Source organism: Molossus molossus, unplaced genomic scaffold, assembly GCF_014108415.1.
Source record: "Molossus molossus isolate mMolMol1 unplaced genomic scaffold, mMolMol1.p scaffold_m16_p_9, whole genome shotgun sequence".
NCBI classification, from domain to species: domain Eukaryota; kingdom Metazoa; phylum Chordata; class Mammalia; order Chiroptera; family Molossidae; genus Molossus; species Molossus molossus.
Genome location: NW_023425403.1, coordinates 78,363,074 through 78,383,117, shown reverse-complemented (window position 1 = coordinate 78,383,117; position 20,044 = coordinate 78,363,074). Strand labels below are relative to the sequence as shown.

Below are 20,044 nucleotides of genomic sequence, written 5' to 3'. Positions count from 1 at the left end.
AACCTGAGGCTACAGAGAATTGAACAGTCACAGAAGGTAAAACAGAGACTCCAATTTTTCCCAGACACCTTTACTGCTGGAGCCATATTGCATCTCCATTTGAGTCCCCTACAGTCCCCATACAGACCATCAACTGGAGCTGAGTTACGGCTGCCCCCTTTAGGTGGGCCATGTACTCTTCAATTTGTCTCGATCCTCCTCATTATGTTAGACTCAAGATTTTACCTGCTCTCAGGAGGATAGATCAAAGGAAAATTTGCTCTCTATTCCCTTACTGGTAGTGAGAGGTGGTAATGATGATCTACTCTCTGGGTCAAAGAAATGAGATTTAAATCATAGTATTTGTTTTATCACAGCTTTCTGTCCATTGGAATCCTTGAACTATAGTTTGGGTTGTGTGTTTTATATGCCCACATGACTTCTGAACAGGAGGTGAAGATATCCTGGTAGTGGTACGTGGGCTGAATGATCCTAATAGAATATATATTTATTATTGTAGTAGGAAACCTCCTTTCCCCCAAATTGGTGGATAATAATTATTTTTAAATCTCTTCTTAAAAATATGTTTTTATGTCCAGCTGGTGTGGGTCAGTGGTTGAGTGTTGACCCATGCACTAAGAGGTTACCGGTTCGATTCCTGGTCAGGACACATGCTCAGGTTGTGGACTCGATCTCCAGTGGCAGGCGTGCAGGGGGCGGCCAATCGATGTTCTCTCTTGTTGATGTTTCTGTTTCTCTCTCCCTCTCACTTACTTTCTCTTTAAGATTAATAAAGGAAAAAAACTTTAAAAAAATATGTTTTTATTGACTTAGCGAGAAAGAGGAAGGGAGAGAGAGACAGAAACATCGATGACATTGATCAACTGCCTCCTGCATGCCCCCCACCGGGGATCAAGCCTGCAACCTGGGCATGTGCCCTGACCAGGAATCCAACCGGGACCTCTCCATCCATGGGGCAACACTCAATCCACCAAGCGACACTGGTTGGGCTAATTTTAAACCGTTTACTTCTGATGTAAAAAGAATTGCTTAGTATTTCAAATTTAGTGATTCTGAGTAAGACAGAATTTTAACATTTATTTATGAAAAAGAAAGCACTTCCTAAAATCTTACTTTAAAACTTTGAGCACATATTAAATTGTGATTTTAAATGGCATTTTTTGAAGGTAAAATTAGTGAGAAATGTTAGTCTATTCTGTATCATATAGAAATTTAGTTCTTTATTACCCTGCTTGTCAATAAATTATTCTGATATATTTTTAGTTCATAATAGTAAAGAGTGGTTTTATAATGTTAATTTTTCAAAATCTTCACTAGAGATGAAAAAAACTTGTGCTTTTGCTGGCTGTTTTAGTAAGCAAGAGCCCTCTTGGGGTTCATTTTTTCTTTTCCTTTTTTTTTAAATCCTCACTTGAGGACATTTTTGCATTTATCTTCTGATAGAGAGGGAGGGAGAGAGCGGCAAAGAGAGAAAGAGAAACATCGATGTGAGAGAGACACATCGACTGGTTGCCACCCACACGACCCCATCCGGGGCCGAGGACAAACTGCAGTGGAGGTATGTGCCCTTAGTGGGAACCGAACACAGGACTCTCTGGTCTGAGTGCCGACACTCTAACTGCTGAGCCAAACCTGCCAGGACAATTTGTTTCTTCTTTAGGGTCCATGCCCTTGAGTTTTACAAGCTCAAAAATGGAACATGGGAACAGATTATAATTATCCTACCTCGAGGTCCACTGTGCAGAGAGATGTGTCCAGGGATCAGATCAGGCACGCCTGCTCCTGTGCTCAGTTCCTTTCTGTCTCAATGACCACATTAAGGCTGTGAATGTTGTGTTGTTTTATTCTTTCAGTTCTGCATTACTGTGGTGCGTCTTAAAGCCAATTTGAGCATTTGACTTACTTTTGTCACTTGTTTTATTCATTGATAATATTGGGAGTTTTAAGTGTTTATTAAAAATATGATTAATTTGCAAATCCCAAACATGGTTAATTTAGATTTAGTCCTTCTGTGAAAATGGTCTAGTATATACAGAAAGATCACCCAGATGTTTCTGGGAGTGCTGTGAATGAGTCTTCTGTTTCTTGATTATTACAGAGTAAGGCTCAAGTTCTTTGATTTTTTTTTCTCTCTAAAATATGAAGAATGAGTCAAGGAGACTTGTAAAACTTGCAAATTGAGACTGAGCTGCATTTTAGAATTTGTTATATTTAAGAGGCATTTTACAGGCATTATTGGAAAGAAATCACATGATGTTGGACTTGTGCATGGATTTCAGATTTTCTTCTACCCCTTAAGGCTGTTGCCTTTAGAATTCTTTTAGATAGACTTTCCCTTTTTATAGTTTGTAGGGATTGGTATTTTTATTGCTATAACAATTTTTGAATTCTAATGATTAGTGTTCTTTGATCTTTTAAAATCGATTTTTCTTTAATATATTTTGGAGCTCACTGAGATTGCCTTGCAGTGCTTGTGTGTTGAAGTGTCTAGTTGGTTAGGAAACTGATGTGTGTAGAGAGTCAGGAGGCATTCTTGTTTTAACTCTGCATCACTGCAGTTTGTGATTTGGGGCAAGTTTGACAACTTTGGGCCTTTTAGTCATCTGTAAAATTGAAGAAGTGAACTTTGGTTATTTTTAAGGATCTATTCCATGACATCCTATAATCTTATAATGCTAAAGAGTTGCCTTTCTAGAAAAGAAGTATTTTATTAATTATTTCATATTATTTCCCCATTTTGTAGGAATTTTGGTTTTATTTTTGTAATTACTCAATCAGCATTTAATATCACCCATATTCCACTATGTACTGTCGCTTTCTAAAATTGATCTCAACCTATACCTGTGTCTTATTTCTTCCTCATTTCCGAGCCAGAATGTTCCAGCTTATTACCTCCAGAATGTGTTTCACACTTTTTTACTTCTATGTTTTTGCTCATACTATTTCCTTTGATGTACTCTTTCCCAACCCTAGCCAATTTGAGACCCTTTAACATTTTGTTTATAATTGATTTGGCCTTGAATGATAGGTGTTTATGTATTGTATTATGCTGTATATGAATGCGACTGAATTCCTTGAAGGCAGGGGTTTAATTTTCATCATTTTATTAATTTTATTACTGAATCACATAATATTTTTCACATAAATAAGGGCTTAATTAATATTTGTAAACCTTAATTTATAAGATCATTAGTGACAGTCAATGGCTATGAATAGTGAAAAATTAACAGGATAATAAGGACATTAACTTAGTCATTTGAATTAAAGTAGTAGTTGAACCATCTATGCTGACTGCAAACATTTGTGTTCCATGGTCACTTAACGTTCTGCTGTAACTGCCTCCCATTCATTTATTTTTACAGACTCATCTACATACTTAACCCTTCTGTTTTGTTTTTTTTGTCTGTCATTTACTTAACTACTTTCCTTAATTTATCATTGTAGTTTAGCACTGCTTTGTGGTCTTAAATTTAGTATCTAATTTTCTTGCTCTGTCTTATATCTATACTTTCTAGACTTTATCTCCTTGATCTTGTCCATAGGTTTATCAGCTTTAATCTCTTGTTGTTCTTGTAGCTCTTCCATTTACATTTCTTTACACTTGCTCTTTTACTTTAGTGAAGTCATTTATCTGTGTTTCCTAAAGGCACATGCCCTTTGGTTGCTGTCTGCAATTAGAATTTATACTGACAAGTGTCTTAAATCAGTTAATGTTGGGGTTGAATTGCTGGCCATCAGGAATGAGCCCGAGTTAGCTGGCAGAGAGTACTCCTGTATCTTTTTAATGGAGAAAGACTAGCACTAGCCCTTTGGTTGAAGGAGTTGATACTGATTGCAAAACATGTCAGATGCTAATTGGCATTTGTATAGGTGGACTTTTTGGGGGATGAAATCTGAATTGTAGGATTTGTCAAAGAATTTCAAAATGGTCATGTTGGGCATAAATGAATGTGTAGAAATGATCCCTCCTCCCTCAGACTCAGTAATCTTGAATTAATGATTGTCGGCGATAGATGTATGGTTAGTTTGGACTGGATAAAAGAACAAGGGGCAATATGACAATGAATAAAAAACTGAAAAGAAAGAGGAAAGGTAAAAGATATAAGGTAAAAAGTTGCTATTTTTGTGCCACTTGGGGTCAGTAGTTGAAGGATTCTGGGAACATTATGGCAAAGAAAGGAACTTGAGAAAATAATATGAGAAAGTAGCACAGAGGACATTTCTGTTGGACTAAATTGAAACAGTGTTGTTTCTAGTTCTATTTTTATAGCAATCTCAATCTCCAAGAGTTTACTATATTTCCAAATATTTAAGTCAGATATTATATCTGTATTATAGTGAAGTGTAGCTTATACATTCCTTAAGAATATTGACATTTAATTGTATTAACACAATATTCCTTTAAGGATACAAGAGAGGAAAAATAGGCACCGTCCATTCGGTTCTATCAGGCATAGTAAACAGGGAATGTCCAGAGCTCTTTTCCTGATATTTGTAAAGTATTTCATACTAGAGAACAAAATCGTGTGTTGGCTTAAAAAAATAATTTTGGTTAATTTTGATTTTAGAAAATATTAAACCATTAATTTTATTTTAACAGGTATCTTTCAGATGAAGGCATTGAAGCTTGCACAAGTTCTCCCGACAAAGTCAATATAAATGACGTCATCCTGATTGCTCTCAATGTAGGTTCTGTTTATTAACCTTTTTACTCTGGAAACTATATTCATGAAAAATGTTTCATAGAATAAACTGGATTTTATAAGTAATATGGAATAATAAATACATCTTTTATTTTTATTGTCTATTTTAAGTTATAGTGATGTTTATTGAATTTGGTAATCTCATATCAGCACATTACTAGAAATAGATATCTTTTTAATATCTATTATACAGAATCCAATGAAATAGGAAAAAATGCAATTATAAAACTTCTTTTTTTAACCCAGTGTTCAGTTATAGAATTTTATAACATTTACATTATCTGTATAGTAGCAGTAAAATTTGATCATATTCATTAAAATAAATTGCCATTTAATAATTAACATAGAAATACTAGTTAGGTTATAGCTTTTTGACAGTTGTATTTATTATTTCAAAATAACTTTTCCTGTTGATAAAAGTAATATATATTATAGAAGACTTCATAAAACACAGAGAGTAAAATAAGAAGTTAATGTTTTGATATGAATTTCTTTCCTATTTTTCTCCCTCCACCCATCAAATAGCTGTATCTTTTCCACAATTGGAATTGACTCCTGGATTTTTTTGAAGAGTTATAAAAATTATTTTAAATATAGATATGTTAACAAATTTTTTCAATCATGCAGTTATCCTAGTGGGAATTTTTATATTGACTTTACCATAACAATTTATTACTCAAATTTATATATTATGATACATAATCAATTAAGTTCATAAGAGAATTATTGTCTGACATAGTTATCATATTACTGCAAAATAGTTATAACAGCAGAAATGGCAGCAACTGATAACATTTGAAATATAATAAATTCAGTATGTATAACTGCATATAATTTTTTTTTTCAAATCACTTAAATTTTTTTTGTTTGTTTGTTTGTTTGTTTTTATCCTCACCTGAGGATATTTTCCATTTTTTTGTACAGATAGAGTGGGAGGGAGAGAGAGAGGAAGGGAGAGAGAGAGAAACATCGACGTGAAGGGACACATCGAGTGGCTGCCACCCGCACAACCAACCAGGGCCGGGGACAAACTGCAACCGAGGTACGTGCCCTTAGCGGGAACCGAACCCGGGTCTCTCCGGACCGCAGGCCGACGCTCTAACCGCTGAGCCAAACCGGCCAGGGCTCAAATCACTTAAATTTATATTTATATAAAAGAACTTGGATTTAAACAGATAAAATTAGTTTTAAATCTAATTTATTCAGCTTTTTTGAATTTTATCAATAAGACTAATGAGATCTTTTTATTGTTTCTGAGCTAAATAACTTTTTAACAAACAAAGGACTATGACATTCTTTTAAGGTAAGCAGTAGTTAGGAAGTATGCAGGCTGTCTGTGACCACAAATGGAAATTCTCCCTGGACATTTTAACTTTCTTTGACTTGCACCCAAATTAGTGAATTCTACTTTTAAAAAATGTTGTAAAGCCTGGCTGCTGGTGCTCAGTGGTTGAGCATCAACCCATGCACCAAGAGGTCGCCCGTTCGATTCCAGGTCAGGGCACATGCCCAGGTTGTGGGCCTGATCCCCAGTGGGGGGCATGCAGGAGGTGGCCAGTTGATGTTCTCGCTCATCGATGTTTCTATCTCTCTCTTCCTCTCTCTATAAAAAAATCAATAAAAGAAAAAAAGAACTCTATTTTTTTGTTTATTTAAAAAAATCCTAAAGATGATAGGAAAGAGATGTGACAATCTTTTGCTCTTCTTTATTTTTCTTATTTATATACTTAAGTAAATAGCAATTTATAATTAGGTATGAAACTTTAAATGAAACAGATCAAGATAAAGTATTTGTCCTATGCACATGAGAAGTGCATGATGACCATTATTTTTAAATGTTTTTTTGTTTTTCCCTTTATTGGTTTTAGAGAAAGAGGACATGAGAGGGAAAGAGAGAGAAACATCAATGAGAGAGAACATCAATTGGCTGCCTCCTGCATGCCCCCCCAACGAGGATCCGGCCCACAACCTGGGCATGTGCCCTGACTGTGAATCAAACTGGTGACCTCTTGGTGCATGGGGTCAACACTCAACCATTGAGCCACACTGGCTGGACGATGACCATTATTTTAATGAATTAATTAGTCTTTATAATTTTCTCTGAAAGATATAATCAAGCAATCCAACCTAAGTTATCATACCATTTAACAGGGGGAAAAAAACCCCAATTTTTAATCAAGATGAAGGTACACCAAATAATGTACTTTCCAAGTTTATCTCTTTAAATACAACAGGCATTTACAGTATTTCTGTTGAATTATTTTTTTTCAACTTTTGAGTGATTGTTGATTACTAGTTGAGAAAGACTTGCATTAATGATTCTTATTATATATAACTTATTACATATGGGGATACTAATTTATGCATAAATTTTTTTATCTTCTCTTTCTCATGTTGGGGACATATTGAGCTGGTTCCTTTTTTAAAACAATCTAAAAAAAAATTGATTTGAGAGAGAGAGAAACATTGATTTGTTTTCCACTTATTTTTGCATTCACTGGTTGTTTCTTGTATAGGCCCTGATCAGGGATCAAACCCACAACCTTGGTGTATTGGGACAATATTCTAACCAACTGCTGAGCTTGTTCTTTTAACCAGCAATGGACAGTGCAATAAGATGTGTCCAGTGTTTCTGCCTAGTGAAGTCTGTTAGACACTAGTACCCAAGGTTTATAATGGACTGCTCATGAAGGTACTCCACCTAACATGAAACCAAGTTCTAGACTCCCCTCTCCTCAAAAAAAGCAGGTATTCACCATAAATCACAATGTTTATACACATAGTCTAGGCAATGAACCACATTTTTAGTTAGGAAATGGTTCAAGTGCAGAGCTCCCAGATGCCAGTCTAGGGCTAACTTTATGAGAGAGAGTAGCCTCAGAGCTGCTGCGTAACTATTTTCTGTGCAGATTTTTATGTTAAAAAAGAGGGTTCTTAATTTTTTACTTTGTAGGTTGGGGAGTAAGGATTTTAAGAAATGACATTGAAATCCAGCCATGTAGTTTTGGTTTCAAATATTAAAAAAAAAAATTAAGTGCTAGCCCAGTCCTAAATTACTGAATACTATGTATTAGTAAAAATTTAAAACATATATATTTTTTAAGATTTTGTATAATATTAAATGGCTTGCCAAATAAGCATTCACTTGGACTTAACTTGAATAAATAGGAATCTTTTGTGTGTGTGCACACATGAATCTGTATTTAAAAGCTAAATATTTCTTCTACATAATTTTTTATGTTCAATATAAGTGTATTTTTTGAGCTATGTGACCTAGTGATTCTGTATAATGGCATCTGGATCATAAAATTGTTTTTGTTTGTACTATGAATTGACTTTGAATTTAGGATGTTTAAAGATTTTGTAGGTCATTTTCATTTTGCTAAAAAACAATGAAATTACATTAATTATATGCATGTATAGTACTTTAAAAGTTATGTAGACTTTGAATACATTGTCTCCTTTAAGCCTGACAATAACTTTGTGAGATAGAGTTGGTGATTCTTCCCCACCCAACACTCCATTTTACACAGGAATAAATGAGCTGGACTTGGAGTATTGGTGACAGTGTCCAAGATCATATTGGTTAATTACAGTTTGCAGTGAATCATAGTTTAGAATTTTAGTCTAATGCTCGTTTCTAATTTATATTGATGCCTCATTTTCATTTGGTTTACTTCATAATTATTGATGAAAACCAGAAATGAGGGACCATGGTGTATCATGAAATGTGTATATATTCTGTTTCTCATATATATTTAAATATTTCAGCCTTTGAGTGACTTCAAAATAATGCCTATGCTTTTATGAACTGTTAGTTGTATTATTGACTTAATGGTTATACATTTTCAGATGATAAAATGTACATGTTTTATATTCACTGAAATAAACATGATAGTTAACATTAATTAAATGCTCACTCTTTTAAGTCATTATGCCAAGTGCTTCACTTGCATTAACATTTAATCTTCAAAATAATCCTCATATAGGGAAAGATAGTGTAGGAAAGTATTTGTTCCTTATGTTGCTCAGTATTTTCAAAGTGAAAAGGCTGTGTGTGATTTGAAGTATGGCTTGTGATTCTTTCACTCAGTCATTGGATGGAGGGTGCAAAAAAGACATGTCCAATGCATTGTTTCATACATGTTTGAATTTGGGGCTTAGTGTGCCTGACAGTTCCATTAGGTGAGTTTTAGTTTAAGATTGATCCCTGTATTATAGTGGGAACTATACATTGTCTCCTTTTAGCCTGATAACAACCATGGTAGTAAAAGACTGGAAAGATCTGTGCGGACTGTATAACATATACTTCTTTCTTAAGCTGACCACAATGGATATTTCATTAAGAGAATATTCTGTTATTATAGGTGTTTAATGATAGACAGATAAGACTGTCCTACTTCTATGTATTCATTATAGTAATTTTAATGATCTAGTATTTTCTCCTTAGGTCTAACATAAATTTCTCCCTTATAATTTATGTAATTAAAGACACTCTAAGTCTATTTTCTTTTATTTTGCTCTTAAGGAGATGAAGAGCTACTGTTTTCTACATTTTAAAGAATAGCAAAACTATAGAAATTTATTAATCTAACCTTAAGCTCTCAGTCATCAAGATAATAGCTTAAATAATCAGGCCTTTGCCCTGGCTGGTTTGGCTCAGTAGTTTGAGTGTCGTCCCACGGACCAGAGAGTCCTGGGTTTGGTTCCCGCTAAGGGCACGTAGCTCTGTTGCAGTTTGTCCCCAGCCCCGGTTGGGGTCGTATGGGTGGCAACCACTCGATGTGTTTCTCTCTCTTCCTCCCTCTTTCCCTCCTGTTCTATCTGAAGATAAATGCAAAAAAATGTCCTCTGGTGAGGATAAAAAGAAAAAAAAGATAAAAAATAATCAGGCCTTTTTCATGAGTATTGACAGTTTTCCTCTAAACAAATTTCTTGCCATTCCTTTAGTTTTTACTTCCTAAAGACAAAAATCCTTAAAAGGTCTGCTGTTTATGTAGACTGTGTAGTTGAAGTTCTGTTTTTATGTCAGAAATGTGATAACTTTACGATGGGCCTTCCTTAAGTTTTCCCTTTTTATGCTTTGCTTTTTGGTTTGCTGAGTAATGTATTTCTGCATTTTCATGCAGTTAGTTATTTGTTTATCAACTTCAGTTTTTATAATTTGTTTAAGCAAATTAAATTAATCTTTACTATGGAGAAAGTCTTAACTATAACTGCTTGCTGTTACTGTGGAATTGTTCCCTGGCATACTTGTATGTTATATAGCTTTGTTATGTTTTAGCCTATAGAACAATGTGTTTTCATGTCTCTGCATAGGACTAGAATTAAGGCTATTTGTATATTAATGTTCAACCTACTGATACATTTCAGATAACATGTATGAAATTGTGATGTTTGAAAAGATTGATTACATATGTAGATCTCATAATCAGCTGAAAGACATTTATTTACATTTTTTCTCCACAAACCTTAAGTAATTTCATTTGTTGTTTGTGATTGAGATCAGATTTAGATTTACTTTTCTTTATAATTATATTTTAATAATAATATTTTTATTTTAGACAGACTTGAGAACAATTGGCAAGAAGTTCCTCCCCAGTGACATCAATGGTGGAAAAGTAGAAAAGGTAAAAAAAAAGTTAACTTCCTAAATTATGCTAACTGCAATAAATATGAACATTCACTAAATTACTGGAATTATGTTTGTCAGTAGAAACTGCAACTGCAAAATATTTTGGAGGTAAGTGGGTCGCAGTCATCATTACAGTGATTTCCTGTACACAGAGAAAACTGTTAGGACTTAAACTTTCAAACTTTTTGTCACTTTTAACATTTTAAAAATACTTTTCTTTTAAGAATTATAATTATGGCATGTTTTTGCATGAGACTTACTAGAGATTATCAGAGCTCAGGAAAAGGACCTTTTCACACCTTTTTAGTTTAGTTACCTGTTATGTTTATTTAGTGAACTTATTAATATAAAAGTATATGAGTATAAGAGAATATTAGGACTAATTTGTCAAAGCCATGCATTTGGTTGTTTCTATCATTGTGCATTTTACATATGCATAAATATATATATTTATGTTATAATTTTTTCAGTGATTATTTTATTTTATTTTATTTATTTATTTTATCCTCACCTGAGGACATTTTTCCATTTTTGTTCAGGTAGAGTGGGAGGGAGAGAGAGGAAGAGAGAGAGAGAAACATTGACGTGAAAGAGACACATTGAGTGGCTACCTCCTGCACGACCCCAGCCGGGGCTGTGGCCGGGGCCAAACTGCAACCGAGGTACGTGCCCTTAGTGGGAACTGAACCCAGGTCTCTCTGGACCACAGGCCAATGCTCTAACCACTGAACCAAACCAGCCAGGGCTTCAGTGATCTTTTTAAAATACAAGGATACAGTTTTTAAATGCCAATTAATTCAGCCTTTTACTTCTTACTCATTTCTGTTTGATTTCTTCTTCTTATTTGAAAAGGCATGTAAATGTGTGATCCAAGAATTTTCTATGTGCATTTTGGTCATATGCTATTGGTCTTTGTGCTATTGGTCACTTTTTGAACTATTAAATTATTATTCTTAATTTAAATAAGTATTTTCAATGTGTATGCTTTCTGTTTGAATACATATTCTTATTTTTATTTTTTAAAATGTTTTTATTGATTTTTTAGAGAGAGAGAAAGGGAGAGAGATAGAAACATCAACGTGGGAGAGAAACATCAATCGGCTGCCTCCTGCATGTCCCCTACTGAGGATCGAGCCCACAACAGAGCATGTGCCCTGACTGGGAATCGAACCAGGACCTCTCAGTCCATGGGCTGACACTCAATCCACTGAACCACACTGGCCAGGCTGTATTCTTTCTTTAACACTCAGATATAAAATAGTTATTGCACCTCAGATATTTTAAATTTACGTAATTTGCAAGGTCTATTATGTAACAATATATTTTTCACATTTCTAAATATTTATTTATGCAGTAGATGGTATTTATTTTTTTGCTGGGCCAAATTTCTTTTTTTTAAATATGTTTTTATTGATCTTTTTAGAGAGAGGAAGGGAGAGAGAGATAGAAACATCAATGTGAGAAAGAAATATTTATCAGCTGCCTCCTGCACGCCCCCTACTAGGGATTGAGCCCATAACCCGGGCATGTGCCCTGACCTGGAATGGAACCAGGACCCCTCAGTCCATGGGATGATGCTCAGTCCACTGAACCACACTGGCCAGGCCAAACTTCTTTTTTTTAAATTAAACTTATTGGTATGACATGGGTAATAATATCATATAGGTTTCAAGTATACCTATACACTTGAAACCTATGTGATATTCTCTGATACGTGATCTGTATATTACATCGTGTGCCCACCACCTAAAATAAAATCATTCCAGTCACCATGTATTTGGCCCCCTTTACCCTTTACTACCCCCCAGTTCCCTTCCCTCTGGTAGCCACGATACTGTTGTTTTTGTCTATGAGTTTAGGTTTTCTATCCCACATATCAGTGAAATCATATGGTTCTTAGCTTTTTCTGACTGACTTATTTTGTTTAGCATAATATTCTCCAAGTCCATCCACGTGGTAAAAAATGGCAGTATTTCATCCTTTTGACTGGCTGAGTAGTACTACTCAACCACGGTGTTTGTTCAGAACCATAAGAGTTTCCAACCTACTCCAGTTTTTGAGGCAGATACTCAGAGAAAAGGTTCGAGAAACTCTTTAGCAATTCATTTTAATGTTTAACAATATTTTGTGTCAGCAAATTTTGATTATATTTTAATTTAAATTTCTTCTGCTGTAACTTTAAAGTTCAGAATGTCCATATCACCCATCGGGGGGAAATGGAGAACGCCTGGGTACCTTCCCTTGGGGATAATTCTTCATATACTTGAAGACTTGTAAAGGTCACTGCCGCAGGTTTCTTATCGCTAAAACCATGTACCTTATCCCTTTGTTTATTCAGTTTCAAGCTTTTCCTTAAACTGAATTGTTCTCAGAGTCTTCTCTAGTGTCTTTACATTTCTTTTTTTGGTTGTGGTAGTAGCTCTCAGACTTCATTGTACACCAGAGTCACCCTGAGGCTTGGCAAAATACAGATTGCCAGCCCTCTCCTACCCACACCCCACTCCTGTTTTCTCATTCACTTGAAATGGGATAGAGCCTGAAAATGTGTATTTCTGAACAAGTTTCCATGGGATGTTGAGTCTGCTCTTTCCTAAGTATGGGAAGCATACTTAGAAAACTGCCGAGTCATGGAACCAAGATTAGGCAGCAATCTTGGACAAGTCTGATGAGTGCGAACTTCCCTACAGGAAGAGTAACGACTATCAAAGCAGTGTCTGCCTATCACTACACTAGCTTATTCCAGAAAAGTTTGAAGGTTTCTAGATTTTTTGTTTTCCATTTTCTCTTTATGTGTCTTTTGGGATTCTGAGAACCCACTTGTGCTCTGAGCTCACGGGGATGGTGAAGGTGAGACTTCACTCTGCATACTCCGCTTTCTCAGCGCAAATCTTCCTTTAAAAACTTTTACAAAGTGTCCTTTCAGGGTTTTCTTTGAATTTAGCTACTAACAATAAAAAAAAATCTTAAAATCTTTGAATATAGAACTTTTGTGTACATTTTATCCTTTAAAATATTCTTAATGCTAAGTGACTTTATACATAAAATGAGAAGCTATAAAATAAGCCCTTTGCACATGAAACAAATTGGGTTGGATAACCTCCTGCTGCTCTTCCTCTTTGATTATATTTTTCTTTTCACTACCTACTTCTAACACCGCGTATACTTCTTCACAATATTAGTGAAGATGTTTTGAAAATAATTTTTATAGAAATTTTAGAAGCTGATTCACAAAGATTGCTCATTTTATTTGTTCTCAGTTAAAACTTCATACAGTATGTAAAAATATAACCATTTTAGGCCAAAGTAAATGTTTAAGGAATATATTTTTATATTAATTGGATTATTTGTGCTTCTTTGTAAAATAAGACTAATGTAGCAAAACTGCTTTATTTGTGCCTTTACTGGAATGCTTACTAACCAGTATTTTGCTATGTTAATGGTGACAGAATTATTATAAAGACATGGCTTCAGTCACTAAATTATGTATATTGTAACTCTTGTTTAAAATACATTTTAAATTAAAAAATGAAATAAATTTGTTTTAACCTGTGGATAAGATATAGAGAAACATTTAGTAAGCTCAGTATTTGAATAAGTAATCTGCCTACTCCTTAAACATGTCAGATTTTGGTATAACATAATATTATTTTCTGGTTTTCTTTTTAGATTGAAAAAGAATGAATGATTGAATGAGCTGGGTTACCTAGTGATCTTCCAAATAGATCATACTGGAAACGAACTTTCCAAAAACTAATGTAGACAGAAAACTTAGATGTGGGACAGACTATTTGTCTTAGGAAGCAGAGGCACGATCGATGTGTTTCCGATAGTGTGTGGAGAGGGGGATAAAATGACAGGGTCTGGTAGAATACTGGAAAAGTACAGATTTTAGCATCATTGGGCTGGGCGTAAGTCCTGATTCTCCTGCTTGGTAGTTTTTGTGACATCAGGCAAGTTATTTAATCTTGCTAGATTTTCATTTTCCTATCATTCAAACGTCGTCTCCCTTATGGCACTGCAGAACAACACACTCCGCGCCATGCACTGCACACGGCAAGGTTTGAGGACTCTGAGTAATTCAGGGTGCTGTTCTTGTCCTGCAGATCTAAGGATGCATACACCCTCATTACCTCCGTCGGGTGTCTTGTTACCGACAGATATCCAAGGGAATTCAGTGACTGTTACTTGACTTAAGTTCATCTGAGTGTAATGGAATGAAAGCGAGCCAGAAGCCCCGCTCCGACTATTTCAGCTAAGTTCCCATGCTGCCAGTGATATTACCATTTTTAAGAGAGAGAAAACCAAAGGAAAATGTGAGGATTTGAGAGCATTCGCCCCAATATTTAAGGAGCAAATACTTAAGAAGCAAGAACAGAAAGAGGCTGTCTTAGGCGCTCGCTACCGCCAGTGGTCCGCGTGGTACCTCTAGAAGGACCTCAGCCAAGTGTCTTCCAGCTCCTTTGGAAACTTGCTCATTAGGCCTTAGGGTCAGTACAAAGTGCTGGAGAATCTCCAGGAGAGAGTGTGATTCTCCTTGGAGGAAGATTAAAGCTGTGTAGAGAGGAGTCTTGAAACTTCCTCTCCTGAGTGGCCAAAAATAAATGCTCACATAGTGTGTGTTGTTTTTGTTATAATTAATAAAACTTAGATAACACCATTTTCAGCGTTTGGAAATTTGGGAGTGGGAAGGAAGAAGGGAGAGCTGATCTGTGATGAGGTGAGAAACATTGTAGGTCTATAGTTAGGGGAAGACAGTCGTGGACACACTGAATTGCACCTGTTCTAAGGCCAGTCTGGGGTCTTCAGAAGGGCAGGGTTGTCTGGAGTTTGAAATTGGTTTTAGTAATTGCTACTATCACCGATTCATTTGGGAGAAAGTAGAATAGCAAAAAGATCAAGTAACTTTATTATTAATATAGTTTTGCTCAGGTTCTTTTTCTTCTCATTCACGTCTCAACATTATTTTGCAGTTCCTGTATTTTCTCCATAACCGTGATGCAGAGTTTTCAGACACATTTAAAAAGTGGCGAGAGTGGGAAGGTGGCCTTTCCTTAGGATCCAGGCCCGAGAGGTGTTCCCACGGGCCGTTCATACCTGGTTTTTAGGCCAAAACGATTGTGAGAGTGGAGGGATGTGTGGTGGGGAAGCCACCTTTTCTGAGCTTTTCAGGACAAGCTTTGCATTTCTCAGATACTAGAAGGTTCTAGAACATGGTAATTTGTTAGCTAAAAACCGTGGAAAAAGTCATGACACAAAAGAAAACTATAATTCCTTTTTAACTGTTTAAAATATTTCACACTCTCCTTTAAAATTTGTATTTTGCTGTATGCTGTATGTAAAACTATGTTATTTTCATAGTTTTAATTTTCAAACCAAGGTGCAGAAATCGATTATAAAATGTAAGTTAACGTAGATACTTTGTTACCCAGTCCAGCTATGTGGTGACCTTATGCATTACTGTGGAGCCCTAACAGGAGAAGCTTTCAGTTCTGTGTTTACTTATTTATTTTTCATGTAAATTCTAGGACGGACAGGTTATATATGCTTTTTTAAATGTGAAACTGATTCAAGATCTATTTTTTCCCAAATGGAAGTGACCCTCTCAAAGCTCCAGCAATACCGACATCAACCACAAGATGGCCTTACTGCCTTAAAATTCACACCCTGTCTAGAAAGATGTTTTTAAAAAGAAAAACAATTAAAAAAAATTGTTTTAATTTCAACGAAATTGCTTCATTTCATATTTTAGACTTGTTGCTGCAGTACCTTAATAATACAATTTACCAGTGTTTCTTTTAGTGAGTTTTTAAAATTAAACGTGGTTTTCAGAACAGTGGATCACGGAGAGCCCAATTTTACTATGCTTTATTTACAAGTGCTTATTGGTAATTATTAATAGGACCAGTGTGGAGTTTTAAATTACTTCACAAAATAGTATATATTGTATAGATACTCTTCTGATCATTGGAAACAAACTGTTTACTATATATATATATATATGTGTATATATATATATATATTTTTTTTTTTTTTCTTTTTAAAAAATTCTCCCAGAGAACAAAAGCTAAAAAAAGTAAAGGACAAGGATGTGGAAATAGGCAAATGACACACTAGGGAAGTGTTATCGTGGAGTAGGAGTCCCACAACGTTTTCCTTGTATTGCATTTGCTGTGATTACTCTGAATGATTGAGTGCAAGAGATCATGTGCTGTGCAGTCACTTTGATGCACAAATTGATGCTTCTTACAGGCGATTTCAAGTTTGGGAAAACCGAGCCATGATTATGGTGTCTATTTCTAAATTACCAAGCATACGTGGTATCCTGTTTTAAAATTTTCTAAGGTATACTTTTAGATCTTTCGATAAATATATCACCATATTCATGATTCAGAAATTTCTTTTATTACTGTTCACTTTTTATTTTTTTTATATTTCAACTTATTTGTTGTATATGAATATCACTTGACAAATTTGAGATCAGGATTTGGGACTAGTCTTTTCTTTCAGTGTCCCTGATGCTATTGACCTGTTTTCCTCTCGATCATTTCTGGCACAAGCCCCCCACTTGCCTAGGAGAACCCTGGTTTCCAGTAAACTCTCCCCTATCCTCTTTATTGAGAACCTGCTCTGTGCCAGGACCCCATGGTAAGTACTTTATATGAATTATCTATGTAGTCTTCAGAACAGCACTGAAAATAGAAATGATCACAGCCACCCCTTTTACTTTTTGAGAGGAGGGAACTACAACTTCCTAAAATCATTGTCTTGTTGCTGCAGCACCATAATAATTGCCATGGGAACGGAATGTCCTTCCCTCGGCTGCCTGGCGGGCTGCTACTTAGTCTTCAAGTCCCAGCCCAAATGCCCCTCTCTTCTAACTTTCCTTACCAGTTTGGAGAAGAATTAACTTTTAGCAATTAATATTCCCATTGCCCTTTATACTTACATCTGCTTTTAGTATGCAAAAAACAAACAAAATAATTAGAATAGATTTAGAATGTGTGAAACAGAAAGAAGACAGACTTCATGTGAGACAGAATTTGAATTCTTATTTGGCCTCTTACTGGCTGAGTGACCTCTGACAAAGTATTTTACCCTCTGTTCTCTATTTTCTCATTTAAGAAACAGAAATGATTCTAACATTATAGTTCTGGAAGTAAACTACATAACTTATGTAAAGATCTCACCGCATTTTTTGGCATATCTGTTAAGTGCTGAATAAACTGTAGAAAACACAAAGGAATACTTTATTGAGCAGATTTTGAATGTATATTTGTGCTAAGTTCACAGGATGCAGAGATAACAAGACAGCCTAGTGAGACACTGAGAAACCAACAATGTCAGTGTAGTGAAACAACTGTTCCGTCAGAACTGCATACACTGAAGGGTTGCTGTCCCAGCTGGTGAGGTGGGGAGGTTGCTTTCTTGCTAGACTGTTGGTTTTTGGTGATGTGATTCTCAGGCAACAGTGAGCAGATCCACATTGGGGCATATTTAAAGTCTTAAGACAGGAGGGTGTGTATGTATGTGTGCATAGGTATACAGTTGGTCCTCGAACCATGGAGAGTCAGCACCCCGCTGCACAGTCAAGTATCTGCATATAGCAATTTGGACTCCCCAAATACTTACCTACTAATAGCCTGCTGTTGACCAGAAGCCTTGCTAATAACATAAACAGTTGATTAACACATATTTTGTATGCCAGATGTATTATATACTGTATTTTTATAAAGTAAGATAGAGAAAAGAAAATGTTATTAAGAAAATCACAAGGAAGAGAAAATACATTTATAGATTTATTGAAAAAAAAAATCTGCATATAGATGGACCTGTGCAACCATGGTTTAAGGGTCAACTGTGTATACACACATACACACACACACACACCCCATATGTGGTATTATTATTTCTATTTGGAAAATAAATTAAAAAAACAGCAATTTTATTGTACAGACTATAGAAAATAGAGCTTGACAAAATGTTCTTGACTGCCAACAACACGCAGAAGATGAGTATAGCGGACACTTGGAATTCCTAGAACCTCACTTCTTTTCCTGTGTTTGGGGGGAGTTTCTCATCTTCAGAGCCCTCGTGGTGAAAAAGAAAATGCCTGATACTTTTTCCCCAACCTCCTTTGCCTTTACCTCAGTTCTGCTAGTCAGGTGCACCTGCTCGGGACCTGGGATAGCCACACAGAAAGCCGGAATTGTGGTAAATCCTCCCTGTTAGTATAAGCTGCAGCAAGATTGTTTCATGGGTGACATCCAGGGCCAGTGAGATCCATGGTACAGGCTGGAGAGCTGGAGGCCTGCGCTGTGCTGATCCAGCTTTTCAGCTTATGGATGCTGACTGTTGGCATCTCTCCCCCGTTCAGAGTTTAGTAACATCTAGTTGGTAGTTGAAATCAGCCATGGAAATCAGCATATACTACAGATCAGGGCTTCGTTCCTCAGCTCCCCATCCCAGAGCTGTTTTACCAACACATCGTTTGGTTTAGAGTGTTTTTCCTACTGTGCAGGCTGTAGACCTAGCTCTCTAATTCTCCTCACGTTTCTGTGAACTACCCCCATGTTTTCATTTCAAAATATTATGTAAATTACTTGAACTATTTTAATGTTAATATCTGAGATATGCAAACATATACATTTTGAAATTTAGTGAAGTGAGCATGATGTAAGAACTAGAGCAGACGATACTGTTCTGGCTACTTATGTGCCCTAACTCTTCATCCTGCCACACCAAGGAATGAATGTTGTGAATTTTGAGTTTAGCTTTCCTTGACTTTTAAAAATATTTTAATTACATACATAATTATTCCTAAAAAATATGTGGTTTTGTTTTTAAGCTTTACAAAACAATAGCATATTGTCCACACTGGCTGGGTTGCTGTTTTTTGTTTGTTTTATCTTTTTGCAGTTTTTATTAACTTATTTTTGTTACAGATGTTCCCCCCGCCCCCCGCCAGATGCTGGGTTATTTTTCAAAGTGGTTGTATCAGTTTATATTACCTTCAGTAGTATATACTGTTAGATCCCATGGATACATATTTTTTGTGGTACTTAAAATTATCAAAATGTGTTTTTTTTTTAAATCTTTATTGTTGAATGTAAAATGTATTACAGATGTTCCAAATTTTTCCCCCATGGACCCCCTCCTCCCCACTCCCGCCCCCTTCCCGCCTTTTCCACACTATTGTCTGTGCCCATTGGTTATGCATATAAGTTCTTTGGATTATTTCTCCCCCGCCCCCAACCCCTTTCCCTTTGAGGTTTGTCAGTCTAGCAATGAATTTGTACTTCTTAATCCCTTCACCTTTTGCACCCATTCCCCCAGGCCCCCTCCCATCTGGCAACCAACCAAATGTTCTCTGTATCTATGAGAATGTTTCTGTTCTACCTGTTCATTTTGTTTGTAGATTCCATTGTCGATAGATATGCATTCATTGCCATTTTGTTTGTTCATACATTTTATCTTTGTCTTCAAAAAGACCCTTCATCATTTCATATAGTAACGGTTTGGTGGTGATGAACTCCTTTGACTTTTTCTTGTCTGGGAAACTCTCTATATGGCCATCGATTCTTAATGACAGTTTTGCAGGATAGAGTAATGTTGGTTGTAGGTTCTTGCTTTTCATCACTCTGAATATTTCTGGCCACTCCCTTCTGGCCTGCAAAGTTTCTTTTGAGAAATCAGCTGACAGCCTTAT

The 20,044-nt window shown here is 35.7% G+C and overlaps 1 protein-coding gene across 11 annotated transcripts in view; it reads left to right on the top strand.

The window, feature by feature from the left end:
• TDRD3 (tudor domain containing 3) overlaps positions 1–20,044 on the top strand; it is a 179,558-nt gene that overhangs the window by 51,321 nt on the left and 108,193 nt on the right. For 7 of the 11 annotated variants that reach the window (XM_036249876.1, XM_036249875.1, XM_036249872.1 and 4 more), the window contains 3 exons: positions 4,601–4,685; positions 7,220–7,451; positions 10,268–10,333. In XM_036249876.1, the coding sequence (XP_036105769.1) occupies positions 7,410–7,451; positions 10,268–10,333 (108 nt within the window). In that variant the 5' untranslated portion in view covers positions 4,601–4,685; positions 7,220–7,409. The remainder of the gene's footprint in view (positions 1–4,600; positions 4,686–7,219; positions 7,452–10,267; positions 10,334–20,044) is intronic. The other 4 variants (XM_036249881.1, XM_036249880.1, XM_036249879.1 and 1 more) reach the window with 2 other exon arrangements.